Source organism: Chenopodium quinoa, unplaced genomic scaffold (genome assembly GCF_001683475.1).
Source record: "Chenopodium quinoa cultivar QQ74 unplaced genomic scaffold, ASM168347v1, whole genome shotgun sequence".
NCBI classification, from domain to species: domain Eukaryota; kingdom Viridiplantae; phylum Streptophyta; class Magnoliopsida; order Caryophyllales; family Amaranthaceae; genus Chenopodium; species Chenopodium quinoa.
The window spans coordinates 1,247,929-1,267,729 of NW_018742461.1; the positions used below are offsets into that span (position 1 = coordinate 1,247,929).

A 19,801-nucleotide genomic window follows, 5' to 3' on the forward strand; every position below is an offset into this window, starting at 1 on the left:
GAACATAGGTAGTAAAAATTTAGAACTTAGGAAAAAAAAACTTTAGAACATAAGTAGACTGAATTTAGATCATAGGCAAAAGAATTTAGAACATAGGTAAAAGAATATTTAGAACATAAGAAGAAGAAAAAAAACTTTAGAACATAGGTTGGAAAAATTTAGAACATAAAAAAAAAAAAAAAAAAAAAAAAAAAAAAAAAAAAAAAAAAAAAAAAAACTTTAGTATATAAGTAGACTAAATTTGGAACATAGAAAAAAAAAATTAGAAAATAGGTAGACTAGATTTAGAACATAAGAGTAGGCAAAAAAATTTAAAACATAAAAAAAGAATTACAGAAATGCCATTACTAAAGGATGGTTTTAGATGGTTGGATCAAAACTAATAAATGGTTGAGATTGGTTCTTATATAAGATTGAGTTCTTATATAGAGGAGAGTTCTTACATGAGCCTTCCTCTATATATATATATATATATAAATATATATATATATATATATATATGCTTGGCCACGTATAATAAAACCAATTAAATTAAAATTCTTGATTATGTTAGTAATATAGTAAAGGACCATTATAACTTATTATTCTGAGACAGAGACAATATGATATATATAATGACATGCCGCTAGAGCTCACGATGTGTATGACTCATTCTTCAGTCCATGATATTAATTATCTAAGCTTCATCTTCAGTGCTTGTGAAGATGGAAATGAGAAGCGTGTAAATAACAAATGCGTGGGAATAAAGAGGGTGTACATATTAATAAGGGTATTTTATAATTTATATAATAGATTATATTCTTGGGATGATACGAGTCATAAGATTCATACATACGATATTGAGTATGTACAACCGACAATAATTATACCAGCTACGTAAGCCTTCTTAAAGTACAAGTACAACCTTCCTATTCAAACACGTAGGGTATGTATCTTCTTCCTTTTTCTTTCCTCTGTAATCTGTAATCATGTCTCAACTATGCTACGCTCTATCTAAAGACGTACTCCATTTATTTATTTGTTATTTTATGATACTTGTATATTTGATTTTATACCTCGTGTTCAAATTGCCAAATTGGCTTCGTTATTTTCATTTTTTTCTAAAAAAGTAATTCTCATTATCTGAAATTGGCCCACATTAACTTGTTAGTTTATTGCTAAATTGGGTCCATATACCTTATTAATTATCCATATTTATTAATCTCTAGCTATATTCTGGATTTCAGGTTCTAATTTAAAATTTTTTTAGGGACAAAAAGATGTTCCAATATTGATCTATACTACACTTTGGAATGCACATATTTACTCTATAATTATCCACCTTTAGGGTATAAGAGTACACACATTACACTAGTAGAAAAAATGAAAACCGCACCCCCCCTTTTCGCAGCGGTTATTTAAAACCGGTGGGAAAAGAAATGGGCGGGATTCTGAAAATTACTTTTCCCACCGGTTCCTTATAAACCGGTGCCAAATATTTGTTTTCCCACCGGTTTGAACCGGTGCCAAAATATTTTGTAAAAAAAAAAAAGGGGGGGAAGGAAGAGATTTCGCAGTGGTTCACCATAAACCGGTGGGAAAAGGTTATTTAGGACCGGTTCGAACCGGTGCGGAATTTAACCCAGCAACACGCCTAATTTTAATTACTTCAATTCGCGAAACCTTTCTTCTTCCTTCAATTCATTCCCCTGCTTTTCCACATTGAGTTCTTCGTTCCTTCTCTCGTTCTCGCCTAGCTCACCATTGTTGTCCTTTATTGAAGCGCACTCTGAGCTTTCTCACCTCCAATGCCGCCAAGGTCAATTTGTTTTTTCTCTCCATAGCCCTCCTATATTGAAACGCATGCAGAGCTTTCTCATCCCGATCTATTGAAGCGAATTCAAGGGTTTTCTCACCTCCATTGTAGCACCTTCGAGGTAAGATGTATTTTGGGTCTTCTTATTCTATTGAATTCTTTCGCAATATAGGGTTAGTCGTTGATTTTCTTTGCAATTACATAATTCTAGGGTTAATTTGCCTGCTGTTGTGAGTTCGAGAACATGGGGTTTGAACCAGAATGAGGCTGAAGGGCGGTTGGTCTTAGTCTGTTGTTCTTGTGAATTTCGAGCTTGCTGTTGTGACTTTTGATTTTGCTGTTGTATTCAGGTAAAGCTGTTGTCTTTGATATGTGTTCAGTTGTAAAATGTCGCTTACTGCAGTCCTTAGGAAATGCAGGTCTTTGATATGTGTTCCGTTGTGGTGGTTCCATGTAGAGTAGTTTGGTTTCTAAGACTGGTGTTAGGAAGGTTGGTTATAGGGAAACTGTGAGAGTTTTAAAAAGAATTCTTGCTATTATTTGTGAGTGAAAGTGGGGGTTCTAAAAGGATTCTAACTTTCTAAGGGTCACACAACATTTTTATTTCTATCAATAAGACTCTAAACTAATTTGCATATTCAATTGTCAGTGTATGTGCATCAATTACTAACATGTTTTCATTTTGAATCTTAGAGCAATGATATATCTTTCTTTTAAATTAAGTGTGATTTTAGTTGAGAAAATCCTTTAGATAGTAGTTCATATATAGATTCTGTCACATATGTCATTGTTTGAGTAGCTTCTTGTATACATCAACATGCTTACATTTCTCTTATTTCAAGTTTATATTATTGTACATTTGTTTTACTTTACTGGTTGTAGTGTCATGGTCCAGGCTTATTGCATTATAGGGTAAATTATGACTCATCTTAGTAGTCAGGCCTTAGTAATTTAAGCTTATTCCTTCTTTCTCATCCTTGACCATTCCACCATTCCTTTGTATTTTTTTTAATGTTATATATGTATATATATATATATATATATATCTATATATATATATATATATATATATATATATATATATATATATATATATATATTTTCTGTGCCATCCTCAAGTTATATAAGCTCTTGAATGCCTACTTAGAGTCAGTATGATTTGCTATAATGGTAGCCAACTTCACACAGTAATCTCATACTTCATATTAGTTCAAGTTATATAAACAATGATTAATTAGCAATTTTTATTTTGATTAATTAACAATTATTAGTTCTAAGGCTTGAAATCACATTAAAAGAGCATTTGAATGGTTTTTGGACGCAATTTCATTCAAAATGGCCGAAATAAGGCCTATATCACTACTTGTATGCCTATTTTCTATATTTTTAATCAAATTACCTCATTCTTCCTCTTAACATGTCATTCTTACCTAGTTAGAGGCATATAAGGCTTGAAATCACATTAAAAGAGCATTTGAATGGTTTTTGGACGCAATTTCATTCAAAATGGCCCGAATAAGGCCTATATCACTACTTGTATGCCTATTTTCTATATTTTTAATCAAATTACCTCATTCTTCCTCTTAAAATTCCATTCTTACCTAGTTAGAGGCATCTAAGGCTTGAAATCACATTAAAAGAGCATTTGAATGATTTTTGGACGCAATTTCATTCAAAACGGCCCGAATAAGGCCTATATCACTACTTGTATGCCTATTTTCTATATTTTTAATCAAATTACCTCATTCTTCCTCTTAACATGTCGTTCTTACCTAGTTAGAGGTAGCTAAGGCCTGAAATCACATTAAAAGAGCATTTGAATGGTTATTGGACGCAATTTCATTCAAAATGGCCGAAATAAGGCCTATATCACTACTTGTATGCCTATTTTCTATATTTTTAATCAAATTACCTCATTCTTCCTCTTAACATGTCATTCTTACCTAGTTAGAGGCATATAAGGCTTGAAATCACATTAAGAGAGCATTTGAATGGTTTTTGGACGCAATTTCATTCAAAATGGCCCGAATAAGGCCTATATCACTACTTGTATGCCTATTTTCTATATTTTTAATCAAATTACCTCATTCTTCCTCTTAACATTCCATTCTTACCTAGTTAGAGGCATCTAAGGCTTGAAATCACATTAAAAGAGCATTTGAATGATTTTTGGACGCAATTTCATTCAAAATGGCCCGAATAAGGCCTATATCACTACTTGTATGCCTATTTTCTATATTTTTAATCAAATTACCTCATTCTTCCTCTTAAAATTCCATTCTTACCTAGTTAGAGGCATCTAAGGCTTGAAATCACATTAAAAGAGCATTTGAATGATTTTTGGACGCAATTTCATTCAAAACGGCCCGAATAAGGCCTATATCACTACTTGTATGCCTATTTTCTATATTTTTAATCAAATTACCTCATTCTTCCTCTTAACATGTCGTTCTTACCTAGTTAGAGGTAGCTAAGGCCTGAAATCACATTAAAAGAGCATTTGAATGGTTATTGGACGCAATTTCATTCAAAATGGCCGAAATAAGGCCTATATCACTACTTGTATGCCTATTTTCTATATTTTTAATCAAATTACCTCATTCTTCCTCTTAACATGTCATTCTTACCTAGTTAGAGGCATATAAGGCTTGAAATCACATTAAGAGAGCATTTGAATGGTTTTTGGACGCAATTTCATTCAAAATGGCCCGAATAAGGCCTATATCACTACTTGTATGCCTATTTTCTATATTTTTAATCAAATTACCTCATTCTTCCTCTTAACATTCCATTCTTACCTAGTTAGAGGCATCTAAGGCTTGAAATCACATTAAAAGAGCATTTGAATGATTTTTGGACGCAATTTCATTCAAAATGGCCCGAATAAGGCCTATATCACTACTTGTATGCCTATTTTCTATATTTTTAATCAAATTACCTCATTCTTCCTCTTAACATTCCATTCTTACCTAGTTAGAGGCATCTAAGGCTTGAAATCACATTAAAAGAGCATTATTTTTGGACGCAATTTCATTCAAAACGGCCCGAATAAGGCCTATATCACTACTTGTATGCCTATTTTCTATATTTTTAATCAAATTACCTCATTCTTCCTCTTAACATGTCGTTCTTACCTAGTTAGAGGTAGCTAAGGCCTGAAATCACATTAAAAGAGCATTTGAATGGTTATTGGACGCAATTTCATTCAAAATGGCCGAAATAAGGCCTATATCACTACTTGTATGCCTATTTTCTATATTTTTAATCAAATTACCTCATTCTTCCTCTTAACATGTCATTATTACCTAGTTAGAGGCATATAAGGCTTGAAATCACATTAAAAGAGCATTTGAATGGTTTTTGGACGCAATTTCATTCAAAATGGCCCGAATAAGGCCTATATCACTACTTGTATGCCTATTTTCTATATTTTTAATCAAATTACCTCATTCTTCCTCTTAACATTCCATTCTTACCTAGTTAGAGGCATCTAAGGCTTGAAATCACATTAAAAGAGCATTTGAATGATTTTTGGACGCAATTTCATTCAAAATGGCCCGAATAAGGCCTATATCACTACTTGTATGCCTATTTTCTATATTTTTAATCAAATTACCTCATTATTCCTCTTAACATGTCATTCTTACCTATTTAGAGGCAGCTAAGGCTTGAAATCACATTAAAAAAGCATTTGAAGGGTTTTTGGACGCAATTTCATTCAAAATGGCCCGAATAAGGCCTATATCACTACTTGTATGCCTATTTTCTATATTTTTAATCAAATTACCTCATTCTTCCTCTTAACATGTCATTTTTACCTAGTTAGAGGCAGCTAAGGCTTGACATCACATTAAAAGAGCAGTTGAAGGGTTTTTGGACGCAATTTCATTCAAAATGGCCGAAATAAGGCCTATATCACTACTTGTATGCCTATTTTCTACATTTTTAATCAAATTAGCTCATTATTCCTTTAAACATGTCATTATTACCTATTTATAGGCAGATAAGGCTTGAAATTACATTAAAAGAGCATTTGAAGTGTTTTAAGACGCATTTTCAACCTAAATGGCCCGAATAAGGCCTATATCACTACTTGTATGCCTATTTTCTACATTTTTAATAAAATTACCTCATTCTTACTTTAAACATGTCATTATTACCTAGTTAGAGGCAGCTAAGGCTTGAAATTACATTAAAAGAGCATTTGAAGTGTTTTAAGACGCATTTTCAACCTAAATGGCCCGAATAAGGCCTATATCACTACTTGTATGCCTATTTTCTACATTTTTAATCAAATTAGCTCATTCTTCCTTTAAACATGTCATTATTACCTAGTGAGAGGAAGCTAAGGTTTGAAATTACATTAACAGAGCATTTGAAGTGTTTTAAGACGCATTTTTAACCTAAATGGCCTGAATAAGGCCTATATCACTACTTGTATGCCTATTTTCTACACTTCTTATCAAATCAACTCATTCATTCTTTTAACATGTCATTATTACATAGTGAGAGGCAGCTAAGGCTATAAATCACATTAAAAGAGCAACTAAAGGGTTTTTGGACGCAATTTCATTCAAATTAGAGCAATTACTATCATCAATGTTAGTTTGATTAATGATGCGTTATTCTTTAGCAATGTATGTATGTATTAATTACTTACTAACTTTTGTTTTTTATGTTTAATTTTTTTATAGATTCATATGTGAATTGAAGCACAAGTTTAGCTTGAAGACTACAAATTTAGCTCAATTGTGGTATGAATTATAAACTTAGTCTATGTTTCTTTTTCTTGATTCATGATGAATGTTTTCTCATGCTATTACAACTTGTGTATTGTTTAATGACAAATTAATGCAACAATATATAAATGCTTGCATCATCATATGCCTAGATACCCGTTCAAGGCTTTCTCATTAGGAGAAAGTCTTGAATAGTCCCCGGTTGGGACTGTTCTTGAACGTTTACACTCACTTAGGTGGTGAATGTATGTCAGTTTTTTCGATTTTAAGGAACATCTTGGCTTAGCATTTCCTCGATCACCATGTTCTCTAGGTACATATGTGGGTAAGTAATTACCTACGTCGTGTACTTGGAGAACTGGGGGGAAATGCTGCCGGATTTTCCTTAAAATTGGAAATCTGATATACATTCACTAGTGAGAGTAAACGTTCAAGGATGGGTTAGGTTGGAGTGATAAGGACCCTTTGGAAGCATATATGCATTTTTGTATCTATATGAATGTTATATGCATGTTGTGTGTTTGAATTTGATTTATATATATAATAGATGTAGCAATTATACATTATTCGTAATATGTTGCCATGTTTAGAGACAATTTACTTAATGGAGAAGGATCGTGGCTGGATGTATGGTAGACGTGATACTTTGGAATTCTTTGATGGGGTTCAAGAGTTTTGTGAGAGGGCTTCATCTTATCAGCGCAAAATGGGTTTCGATTGCCTCTATTGTCCTTGTGTTGATTGTAAAAATGTGAAGGTGGTTAATAGTGTTGATATCATTAGAGATCATGCAGTTTGTCGTGGGTTTAGGCTTAAATACCATGTGTGGATTTGGCACGGTGAATAAGGAGAGTACAATGGGGATGTTATTGGGAATGATGTGCATGATGATAGAAGCAATGATATTCGTGTGGACGAGGAATACATGAATGATGAATTTATTGCTGATAATGGTGATGAGGATGGATTTGATGATGATCAGGTGGATGAGGTGGAGGATGAAGGGGTGAATGAAATGATGCGTGGTGTTGAAGGTGACGTGTTTGAGTCGTTATCGGAGGCTTCTAAAAAGCTTTTGTATCCTGGGTGCAAAAAATACTCCAAACTATCAGATGTGCTAACACCGTTTAATATTAAGTCGAAGCATGGGTGGACGGACAACAGTTTTACGTCTTTGTTGACCGTGTTAAGTGAGATGTTGCCTGACGGGAATGAAATTCCTAAGTCATACTATTATGCAAAGAAGCTCATGTTGCCTGACCCTTGAATTGTTCTTTTAATATGATTTCAAGCCATAGCCGCTTGTAACTAGGTAAGAATGACATGTTAAGAGGAAGAATGAGGTAATTTGATTAAAAATATAGAAAATAGGCATACAAGTAGTGATATAGGCCTTATTCGGGCCATTTTGAATGAAATTGCGTCCAAAAACCACTCAAATGCTCTTTTAATGTGATTTCAATCCTTAGCTGCCTCTAACTAGGTAATAATGACATGTTAAGAGGAAGAATAAGGTAATTTGATTAAAAATATAGAAATAGGCATACAAGTAGTGATATAGGCCTTATTTGGGACATTTAGGTTGAAAATGCGTCGTAAAACACTTCAAATGCACTTTTAATGTAATTTCAAGCCTTAGATGCCTCTAACTAGGTAATAATGACATGTTTAAAGGAAGAATGAGGTAATTTGATTAAAAATATAGAAAATAGGCATACAAGTAGTGATATAGGCCTTATTTCGGCCATTTTGAATGAAATTGCGTCCAAAAACCATTCAAATGCTCTTTTAATGTGATTTCAGGCCTTAGCTGCCTCTAACTAGGTAAGAATGACATGTTAAGAGGAAGAATGAGGTAATTTGATTCAAAATATAGAAAATGGGCATACAAGGAGTGATATAGGCCTTATTCGATCCATTTTGAATGAAATTGCGTCCAAAAAGTACTCAAATGCTCTTTTAATGTGATTTCAAGCCTTAGCTGCCTCTAACTAGGTAAGAATGACATGTTAAGAGGAAGAATGAGGTAATTTGATTCAAAATATAGAAAATAGGCATACAAGAAGTGATATAGGCCTTATTCGATCCATTTTGAATGAAATTGCGTCCAAAAACCACTCAAATGCTCTTTTAATGTGATTTCAAGCCTTAGCTGCCTCTAACTAGGTAAGAATGACATTTTAAGAGGAAGAATGAGGTATTTTGATTAAAAATATAGAAAATAGGCATACAAGTAGTGATATAGGCCTTATTCAGGCCATTTTGAATGAAAATGCGTCTTAAAACATTTCAAATGCTCTTTTAATGTAATTTCAAGACTTAGGTGTCTCTAACTAGGTAATAATGACATGTTTAAAGGAACAATGAGATAATTTGATTAAAAATATAGAAAATAGGCATACAAGGAGTGATATAGGCCTTATTCGATCCATTTTGAATGAAATTGCGTCCAAAAACCATTCAAATGCTCTTTTAATGTGATTTCAAGCCTTAGCTGCCTCTAACTAGGTAAGAATGACATGTTAAGAGGAAGAATGAGGTAATTTGATTAAAAATATAGAAAATAGGCATACAAGTAGTGATATAGGCCTTATTTCGGCCATTTTGAATGAAATTGCGTCCAATAACCATTCAAATGCTCTTTTAATGTGATTTTAGGCCTTAGCTACCTCTAACTAGGTAAGAACGACATGTTAAGAGGAAGAATGAGGTAATTTGATTAAAAATATAGAAAATAGGCATACAAGTAGTGATATAGGCCTTATTCGGGCCGTTTTGAATGAAATTGCGTCCAAAAATAATGCTCTTTTAATGTGATTTCAAGCCTTAGCTGCCTCTAACTAGGTAAGAATGACATGTTAAGAGGAAGAATGAGGTAATTTGATTAAAAATATAGAAAATAGGCATACAAGTAGTGATATAGGCCTTATTCGGGCCATTTTGAATGAAATTGCGTCCAAAAACCAGTCAAATGCTCTTTTAATGTGATTTCAAGCCTTAGCTGCCTCTAACTAGGTAAGAATGACATGTTAAGAGGAAGAATGAGCTAATTTGATTAAAAATATAGAAAATAGGCATACAAGTAGTGATCATATAGTACTATGTATTAAATTTTTGCCTAACTTAAATTGTAAATGTATTTTTACATACATAACTTAAGTAATTAATTCTAGCTAACATCATTTTTGTTTAACCAAGTTTTGCAAGGTACAAAAAGGAGGTCCATTGACAAGCAAAGAGCTTAATGAAGTTCGAGATATGTTAGCGTCTTTCATCACATATAATTTAATTTGAACTTGTTAAAGTATACATTAATTATTAGTATAGTTTGTAAATATAACACCTTTTAATGAATGAGTTGTAAAAGCTATATGACATTTCATTGTATCGCATTTACGGTTATTAATTAATATTTATGTATTGTTGTTATTATTCCAATTCAATGTAAAATTATTATATTATTAGTATTTTTAATAGTAATATAATAATAATAATAATAATAATAATAATAATACGGGTAATAATAATTATTATTATAATTATTATTATTACTGTTATCATAATATATATTAATGGCAGAATTAATACAGGATGTGCAGGTATTTAGTTATTTTTAATTATTAAATTTTTTTTTTTAAAAAAAAACAGGTTTTTCCACCGGTTTACACAATGAACCGGTGGCCAAAACAATTTTCAAAATTGGCGGGCTAACTTTTCCCACCGGTTCAATGCGTAAACCGCTGCGAAAAGTCACGGTTTTGCCACCGGTTCACCCCAAAACCGGTGGGAAAAGTGCTCAACTATAACATAATTCAGAAGCTTTTGCCACCAGTTCACTCCAAAACCGGTGGGAAAAATTGTTTTTGCCACCGGTTTTGAACCGGTGGGAAATCTTTTGGGATTTCGCACCCCCCAAATCAAAACCGGTGGGAAATGTATGGTTTGAACCGGTGGGGATTGGTGTTTTTCGCCTAGTGTTAGTAGAATTATTCAAGGTCACAACAATTTAAAGTTTTAAACAATACTACTGTATTAAACTATGTATGTAAATTATCTATTAGATTATAATGTAAAATTTCCGCATACTCTGTATTGTTCTTTTAAGTGAGGTTGAGGTGATGGAGTAGTAGCATCGCTCCCCACCTAAGGTGTAAGGATCAAATAATATATGGTACATTGGTATCTTATCTTCCACTTCAAGTGAGCCCCTTCTTCTTACCTTGAAATGTATTACACCTCTATGTATAATACTTGATTTTGATATAACAATGTAAAGTTGATTTTTTTTTTTTTTTTTTTTTTTTTTTTTTTTTTTTTTTTGAGGAGGGGGGTGATGGCTAAACCTACTATTGTAGGCAATTCATCATCATTTGAAAATAACGACTAACACGTGTTATACTTTGATGGGCTCGTAGCCAATCAATGTGTTATATACTTATACTGTATATCTTGAAAGAAATTTGCTTTTTAGGGAGTAACAATATGATACACAACATTGTTGAAATCAAGTATACCAATAACTTACGTCAAAATAAAGCATACTATATATCTTAAATTAGTAATAGATAATCAGACACATACAACCAACAACTGATTGCTTGTACCTTCCAAAATAAATCTCTACATGATATATAATCTATTAGATAAATTCGTAACATATAAAACTTAAGGACTATATATAGCTATATCAAATACATGTAGCAGCATACATAAATATGGATTAATAGCTAGCCAAGTAAATAAGCTTCTAAATTATTTGCAAGCTTGAAATTTGCAAGGAACACGACCATAACCAGAATTAGCCCTCTTGAACCTCAAGGCAGTGAGAAGAACACTACGAGTAGAACCTGTCATCGCGGTGTTGAAGTTATGGAGCACTTGAATCGCGTTGTAAGGGAAATGGAAGCTGTTGTAGGAGTTAAGAAGTGCAGTTACAGTTTCCCTTAAGAGGGTCTTGTAAGGGTCACCTTTGCCTTTGAGTCCTGACCACAATGTTAAGTCATTGCCATATTTTTGCGCTGCTAAGGGTCCGAATACAAGAGCTACTGGCATTTCTGGGTTCACTAATTTCCAGTAGCATTTGTATTCTGGCTTCATCCAATATCTGCTCCATTCATCACATTTCATTAGTTTTTATTTCACGTACGAATTAAAACTGAATACTAATTCTAAATTCTACACACAAAAAATACTGTCAACTTTCTCTTTTTGCAAGTAATTGCTACGTTGTTTTTAGTTGTCAAATACGAAGTAACATTTTTTTAACATTTTTTTTCTCTTTCTTATAGTCATATCCCCTGTACTTGATTTTGCTCACGCTAAATTGTAATTAATACTCGTATAGTTTATATGCTACTCATACTACAAAAAATGCTACAGGTACGTTGTTTTTTTGGTGCATGAACGAAGTAGTTTAAACGAAAGTACGAAAAGGGTTTAAATTTTTATGGTACTAAGTAGTAGCAAAATAAGTAATGGTATTTTTTTTTTTCCATTATTACTTTGTAAGTTGTTATATGTACTCCCGTATTTAGTCGGCCTTAATAATCTATTTAGTGGGTTGCCAATAAAAGGCCAATTTCCTTTTTAAAAACAAGTCGTGGTCCAACGGCTAGTATTTCCTAAATAGTAAAAAGCTTTTACGGGAGTTAATGTCAAAGGAAACTATCAAAATAATTACTACTCCTTAGAAAATGTGACAATGAATTCAACATGCTACAAAATTATCATAATAGTCGCATAAATTTAGTAAAAAAAATAAAAATAAATCTCATAGTCATTCTAACTTTTACATTCCCTTAAGATAAAGTTACCTTTTAACTTTTACATCACCTATTGTCCCAAAATAGTTGACATTTTCATACACTAGACTGTAACAATTTAAGATATGAAAGTGAAATTTCATTGAAAGAGTGACACAAGTAGTACTTCAAAAGAACACGTGATTAGATAAACCTTTAAAAGGAAATGGTGAAGTTAGATGACCTATAAGTGAGGTGATTTAATGAGTCAATCTACCTTAAAATAATTTAATACCAAAAAAATACAACCGTACTTACTCATTGGAGCATGCCGAATTTTGTGAGAAAGGCGATGGTGGCATGTGAAACATAGGAGGGAGCTTAAAACCGGGAGTCGTGGGAGCTTTAGGAGGGGCCGGGGGGGTGACCGGAGAGACGGGTGGAGGATTTGAAGTCGTAGGTGGTGGTAAAGAGACAGGAGTAGTATTAGGAGGTGATGATGATGGTGAAGAAGTAGAACAATAAGACATAGGTTGAGCTGGTTGAGAAATCAAGGGATCAACAGAATACATCTCCATATCAAACATGCTAAACATTAGCCTTAATGATTTGGGTGGGCCTGTTGCAGCCCCACATTTGTTATTTGGGTCAGGCCCATTTTTAGGTGTGATCTGAACAAAACAGCTGCTTAAATCAGGTGAACCCCCAAAACTTATGGTATAGCTGCCCATCATATTTGTAGTCTCTTGTCCAACTACTGTCTGCCCAGTACTCCCTGGACATACCATTGCCACATTCATATCTGCATATACATTCAAAAATTCATTAAATCAGATCACTCAAAATAAATGAAGTATTATAATTGTATATGTAAAATGAATTGTGATAGTGACTATACTTAATAATTTTTTTTTTTTTTTATTTATGTTTTTTAAATGTAAATATAATAGGATCATACTTTAATATTTTACTGAGTTGAACTTTATTTTCTTAATACAATTGCTTTTAAGTTTTGTTCTTGTATTCTAGATTGTGCTTATACTGAGTAACATTTTCTTTTTTGGTGGCTCAAAATGGTCATACAAAGTTCTATTTTTGTTAGTTACCAATTTTTACTGATTAAGACTAGATTTATTGTCATATAAACTTTACGCCAGGTTTAATTTTTTGATGAACTTTTTACTTAACAAATTTTGATTATCAAGAGTGATTTATTATTAGAATAAAGCAAGGCCTAATTGATCAAAATAATGACTACATGAATAAGAACAATAAATCTTGAGGATGAAAATGGCTTTCTTTTTTAACAATAAGAAAAAGTCATTTATTATATTTCCATTGGAATGGGAATACAGAAAATATCTACTTTAGGGCTTTGAAACTGCATAACTTCAAATTTTTTTGAAAGAAATGCCATTTTTGGTAAGCAAATAATGAAATTATTTATTTATGGGGTCCAAATGATCAACAATGCCTTTTTTGGTTAGCAAACCCTTCAACAATGTAGCACCTAATGAAACAAATTATGAATATTTACATGCTAGTAAAATTTTGTTGGCCCTATTAAGAACCACAATATAAATCTATTAAACATTTAAACTCAGATCATTAGCATATACATAATACAATGTTAAAATAACACTCCTAGCTACTTTTGTGAATTTGTTCCTTCGTTCAGATTCAGTTGTCACGTTATGATAATTAGATAGTTCAAATTACACTATCAACATCTATCTTAATCTCGGAAAAATAAACATATTGAAGAGTTGAAGAAACATACCAGAAAGAGGATAATCAAAGATGGACACATGGCCATCTTTACATTGGTCACAGAAAACAGTACCAGTTATTATTGCTCCACCTTGAACTCCATGAATATCTAATACAGCAACAAAGACAGAAAAAACCAACAAAAAGTATAACTTGTTCATTGGTAGATAATTCAATATACAACCTGAAAATCGAAGATACTTTGATGGGACCTTAAAATTTAAAAGGGAAAAAAAGTTAGGAGGAAATTTAGTGTGAAGTTGGAATAAGATCAAGTGATGTTTTTATATGAGTAAAATCACATGAAGTAATAAATAACACTAGTAAGTTGCATCACCAACTTTCAACTGTCTACATTTATGATCTGTTTGAAATTAATGGTTACTACAAACGTTTATATTTTACAGTTTAGTCTATGCTAACATTTATACAACGGTGCTAGCTGCTTTCACATTTGTATTTAGCTAGCTTATAGGATAAGTCTACATTTGTATGTTGTTTTTATAGTTAATGTTTCTTTTACTGTCAATTAGATCAGTCACAGCTAATTTTGGGTATTATGAGTACCTTTGGTCATATAGTACGCACATACGAAGTACTTGGTATAAATTTTTCAGAGCCAACTAATATGGTGGCCGGATTTGTAAGAGCATAAAACTTGGATATATAGTGTCAAAAATCATTGGTACACTTGCATAAAGTTGTACAAACTACTGAGTACGTAGTTATCTCTAGCAACCGTATCCAATTTCATGATTTTTGTTTGTAACTCTTAACATTACGTTTAGGATTTTCCTAGTTTTACTGATAATATCATATACAAAGTACTCCATATCAAGTCGAGGACACCCATCAAATGAAGAATAAGAAATCTATTAATTAATTTACTGTACATGATTTTCTAAGTCGTACTCATGCTTCAAAGTATAGCGACAATATCCATCTTTGTGGTTGAAAAAAACATATCAAATATGCATTAAATTTTAATGGGGATCATACCACTTGTCATCACCGATGTTAATATAACGCTTATCAAATATCAATGCAATATAAAAAAATTCTGAAACTCAAATTTCTTGCTCGTTTACTTAATAAAGTTGCATGTAGCACCAACTTTTCTAGGAATCAAAGTTTTTTTTTTAAGACAATGGAATAATATGAGTAGTATATAAAACAAAAGATGATCATAGAATAATTTTGTTAGGGAAATATAAATTACTTGTAATATTTAAAGAAATAAATGTTTGATACTTATACCTTAGTCATTAATATAAATAGGAAAACGACGTATAGCAAATTCTATCGTCGCTAATAAATAGAGTACTTCGTAAATAAAATAAAAAGAGCGGATATAGCTGAACGACAGTTTAGAGAATTGTGGACAGTTGAGAGCTGCATAAATGGGCGACTAGGAAAGCAGGAAGGAGTCTGATTAAATGTGTTCCACAAAAAAAAGGGAACTTTATGGGTACAGAGTAACAGTACTCATATGCTGATAATCTGTACACAACCATCTGGACTAATCTATTTTGGAGCGCGTATTGGTTAGCCGTTACAGGTTGTTGGAAGCATTCATGACCTTCATTTTTTTTAATCAGATCATACTTTATACCAATATGAATGGAAGACAAACCAGAACAAAGGATTGGAGCTTTTACATTGGTATAAAATTCTAAAATCAATAATATCTCGTGATTTCATGAATAGGCCAACTCAGAGTAATGGAAAGTTGCTTGGCCCTTTGTGACTTGGGAGAGTACTAAGGAGCATGCGGAGTTTTCATCCCTAGAGTGTTTAGGTTTGTTCCGACTACGAACTTTCAAATTGTGTGAGATCCGAAGGCTAATCACTAGGCCAAGTACCTTGATTACCATCAAAAGTGAAAAGACTTGGAGTAATACATGAGTTTTTAAGTTTTTTCGTAGCGTCAAGTTCATTAATTACAGATAATTAAGGATTCATGATGTTGAAGGGTGTTTTCCCTTTTTTAGAATGCAATATTCTTGAACAATAAGAAGAGACTACCTCTATAATAAGTAAGAAATTTTTGAAAAATTCATTTACAGTTTTGAAGGGGTCTCTAAACATGACTAATGATGCTTATATAAGGCAACGTTTTAAGTTAATCTGGCTGCAAAAATAAAGTCCTAATTATGGTGTTGTATTTTCAGAAGCAAACCCATTAAGGAGCCCAGTAAAACGTCCAGCACAAAAGCCCACTAAACTCTTCAAGTTTTATTTTGGCCCTATTTGGTAATTAGCGGTTAGCTGATCAATATAGCTGATTGTACTAACTGATTTGACTATCCGGTTATTAGCTCATTTGACTAAGTAGCTTACTAAATTCGTTTTCAATCATGCAATGCTTAAGCACAAACTAGGAACCAAAAACTCCAGATTTGAAGTATCAAAATGAGAAAAACTATAGCTAAATAATCGTAAATTGGATACAGAATTCCAAAGCATCTGCAGAATTTTTATACCGGACTCCAAGTTAATAATGCCACAACAGAAAAAAATATTTCAACAGTCGCAAAATGTCAACAGAGTTACTAAGATTAACACAGCAACAGCAGCCTCAGCTGCTGTTATTGGATCCTTTTTATATCAATAGCTCACTATTACACAAAAATCTTTTTGCAAAGCCAGATACTCCAAGCATAAGCAACGAAAGTGTAGTTATAAGTTAAAACAAACATTAACACTTAACGTTCAGGTGACCACCCTGCTACCCAAAAAACAGCACAAACACTATGACCTTTCAGGTTTTCCAGGTCCTAAAGAATATACCTATCTAAGACGACTATCAAAAAATTGATTCTCAATCGAGCAAAAACCCACGCTCCACTCTGCTATTCCATCATTGACAGTCTTCAGTTCTCTTCTGAAACTTTCTCAACACTCTCAGAAGCACTATCAGTAGTACTCTCGGCTGTGGCGGTGTTATTCTCTGTTGTATCAACACTATATCATATCCAACAAGGAAGAAGAAAAACAAGAGCAATTAGAACTGTTATAAGAGAAATAGCTTACACTTTCTATAAAAATTACGCATATACATATTCTGATTAACATAAATAAACTGCATTAACTCTTCAAAATTCCAAGTTCAGGGAGTTAAAATACAATGCCAACACACAGACAGACTTTCCAGATGGAGACAGACCGATCACCTAAGAGAAAACAGATCACTTTCTGTGGATTCAAACTACAGAGAAAAGCCACCACATAGTTTCAAAGATAGATCTTAAAATCTAATGCACTATCACGTTTGTTGCAAACTGCCAAACAGTATAAAATACTTGCAATCCCCACCTCTTCTAAACAAAAAGATACCAAAAACAAGCACTAGACTTTTTTTGATGCAAAAAACATGTAGTTCTAAACCACTATTGAATAATATGTGTATGCAGTTATGCACTTATATTTTGTAATGAGAAGCTATGATATTAAGACTCGTAATTTGCAGCCCAAGTATTCATGTCAAGTACTCAACAGTCAATACTTTAGATAGTAAGTATCTAGCGCACTTCAGTTTTGTCCATGAAAAGAAATACTCGTATTAAATTATTAATACGGAGTACTTCCCTACTCACAGATATAACAATGGAAAGCATCAACATCCTCATCCTCATGTCCACATAATAACTTTTGATAATTTATAATCATGAAACTTTCATGTCATGCTCATGAAATTCTGACCCCTAACATTATCCAACACCAAGAATCAAAGTTATGAGGACCATGTCAAATTATCAAATCAACACTTATTAGCTAGAGCCACTCTGGTGGGCAGGAATGTCCTTGAGTGAGTGCAGGCTCTTTCCCTGCCTTAAACTCCAGTCTTTTTAGTTATTAATGTTTGTGTGGTTACAGCTCATTTTTAAAGATCAAATCTTTTCTCTCTGAAATTCTCAAAAACAGTGTTTATTGGAGAGGCTGCAAACTCTGTGGCAATGTCAATCATGTCAAATTATCAAATCAAAAACTAAAGTGGCTTATACAATGTCAATCTAGGGATTTTGCAAACCCAATAAACTCATTGATTCTCCATTGCCCTAACAAATATCTCATCAGCTTAATCTCAATCCCCCTAATGATCATATTGGTTGCAATTTGCAAGCATTATGCAACAATGTACTACCATAATGCAATCTTCCAAAGAAAAATATTCATAAATAAATACTGCAAACATTAACAACACAGCCAAGAAAAAAAATCAAAACAATGAGCTTTTAAATATTCACAATTAAAGAAGAACAGGATCAAACCTTGATCCCGGAGGAGAAGTAACAGCATCAGCCGATTCCGGCTTCCTCCAACTCTTAACATCATCCCCAGAATCAGACCTCCCAAGCCCAAAACCCCTTCTCCCAAACCCTTCACTCTTATCACCATTAATCTTCACAGCCTCCAATTTCTCATCAATTTCCTTCCAATCCTTCCCTTTCTCTGCCAACACCTCCTCCCTAGGCCTCGCCTCCCCGAACGGATTCGTCCCTTTCGCCTTCACCTCGGTAGGAGTAAAACTCAGCCCGGAATTCACTCCTTTTGCCGCCTCGGCCGGAGTCACATTGTCATTACTCACAACAGGCAATGTCCTAGGCTGCAAATTCAATCTAGGCCTTCCACTCCCACCACCTCCAGACCCAATACTCTCCCTCCTCTCCCAAGTATCCGCCTCAACACCACCACCAACACTCCCACCTCTCTCCTCCTTCGATTTCGACCAATTACCCGAATCCGGACCCGACCCATTTGAATACGACTCGAACCCCATCCGTCTCTCTCTCCTCGGCCCATCAACAGGGGCAGCAACAAAACTCTTATTAGAGGCCCAATTATCAACCTCATCAGCCCGACTCGAATTAAAGAACCCAACTTTCTCTCTCCTATCAGACCTCTCCGGCGCACCACCACCGAAAGAACTAAACTTCTTCGTCTTGGACCAATCATCCGCTTCGTCGGCCCGAGAAGGGCCCATATCCCTATCTCTACTAGAACTCCTGTCAGAAACCCTAACCCTAGAATTATCATTCGCGCCGCCGCCGCCATAATTTCGGAACCCACCACCAAGGCGAGGTCTTTCGAGCTCCTCGGCGGTTCGCTCACGTGGTCCGGTGGGAAGAACGAGCATCTCATCTTGGGTTAGCCGCTGGGGGACGGCGAAGGCTTTGGGCTTGGGCTTTGGGGCTGCGGACCCATAAGTGGAAAACTCAGCCAAAGAAAGGGTTTGGGCCTTGTTCTTCTTCTTGGGCTTGGCGGCGGCTGCGGCGGCTAAAGATGGGAAATCGGCGGCGGGTGGTTCGGGCTTGGTGGGCTGAGGCATGATCTGTTCAGCGAGTTCATCTTCGTGTTCTTCAGAGTCTAAGGCCCAAGCTCCGGGCTTGGCCCAAACTGATGAAACAGTTGCCGCCATTGTTTCTCTCTCTACAAGGGTGTCTGTTAATCTTTTTCTCTCTTCGAAGTTTGAGTGTGTGTTTGTTTGGAGATGTGAAGTGAGAAGAAGGATGAGGATATGTTAAAGAGGGGTATAAAAGGGAATCGAGTTGCGTGAGTTGGCAGCTAATTAAGGAAATTTTGGGAATAGTAGAATTGTGAAAAGTATGAATACAATTAGATTTTATTTTGGTTTTGTTTCCTAGTTTTGAGTTGATTAGTGTTATTTTGATTGTGGTAATACAAAGTTTGATTTGGATTAAATGTTTTTTTTTTAACGAAATTTCAATTCTAATCTCATCGGACTTCAACTTTGT

At 33.9% G+C, this 19,801-nt stretch overlaps 2 protein-coding genes across 2 annotated transcripts; both read right to left on the reverse strand.

Annotated features, from left to right (window-relative positions):
* Positions 1–10,858: 10,858 nt before the first annotated feature.
* Positions 10,859–14,315, reverse strand: LOC110718570. Its single transcript, XM_021897427.1, has 3 exons — positions 14,056–14,315; positions 12,594–13,077; positions 10,859–11,638 (listed from the first exon to the last, which is right to left on the reverse strand). The coding sequence occupies exons 1-3, from the start codon at positions 14,204–14,206 to the stop codon at positions 11,287–11,289; spliced, it is 987 nt and encodes a 328-aa protein (XP_021753119.1). The 5' UTR covers positions 14,207–14,315; the 3' UTR covers positions 10,859–11,286.
* Positions 14,316–16,500: 2,185 nt separating this feature from the next.
* Positions 16,501–19,739, reverse strand: LOC110718571 (eukaryotic translation initiation factor 4B3-like). The gene is made up of 2 exons (XM_021897428.1): positions 18,317–19,739; positions 16,501–17,009 (listed from the first exon to the last, which is right to left on the reverse strand). The coding sequence occupies exons 1-2, from the start codon at positions 19,462–19,464 to the stop codon at positions 16,919–16,921; spliced, it is 1,239 nt and encodes a 412-aa protein (XP_021753120.1). The 5' UTR covers positions 19,465–19,739; the 3' UTR covers positions 16,501–16,918.
* Between the last annotated feature and the right edge of the window lie 62 nt (positions 19,740–19,801).

Coding starts and splice junctions, on each gene's coding strand:
- LOC110718570 (XM_021897427.1), bottom strand. CDS start 14,206: ATGAACAAGTTATACTTTTTGTTGGTTTTTTCTGTCTTTGTTGCTGTA. Junction 13,078..14,055: donor CTTTGATTATCCTCTTTCTG/GTATGTTTCTTC, acceptor ATGTATATGCAG/ATATGAATGTGGCAATGGTA. Junction 11,639..12,593: donor AATTCGGCATGCTCCAATGA/GTAAGTACGGTT, acceptor TGAATGGAGCAG/ATATTGGATGAAGCCAGAAT.
- LOC110718571 (XM_021897428.1), bottom strand. CDS start 19,464: ATGGCGGCAACTGTTTCATCAGTTTGGGCCAAGCCCGGAGCTTGGGCC. Junction 17,010..18,316: donor ACTTCTCCTCCGGGATCAAG/GTTTGATCCTGT, acceptor GATATGATATAG/TGTTGATACAACAGAGAATA.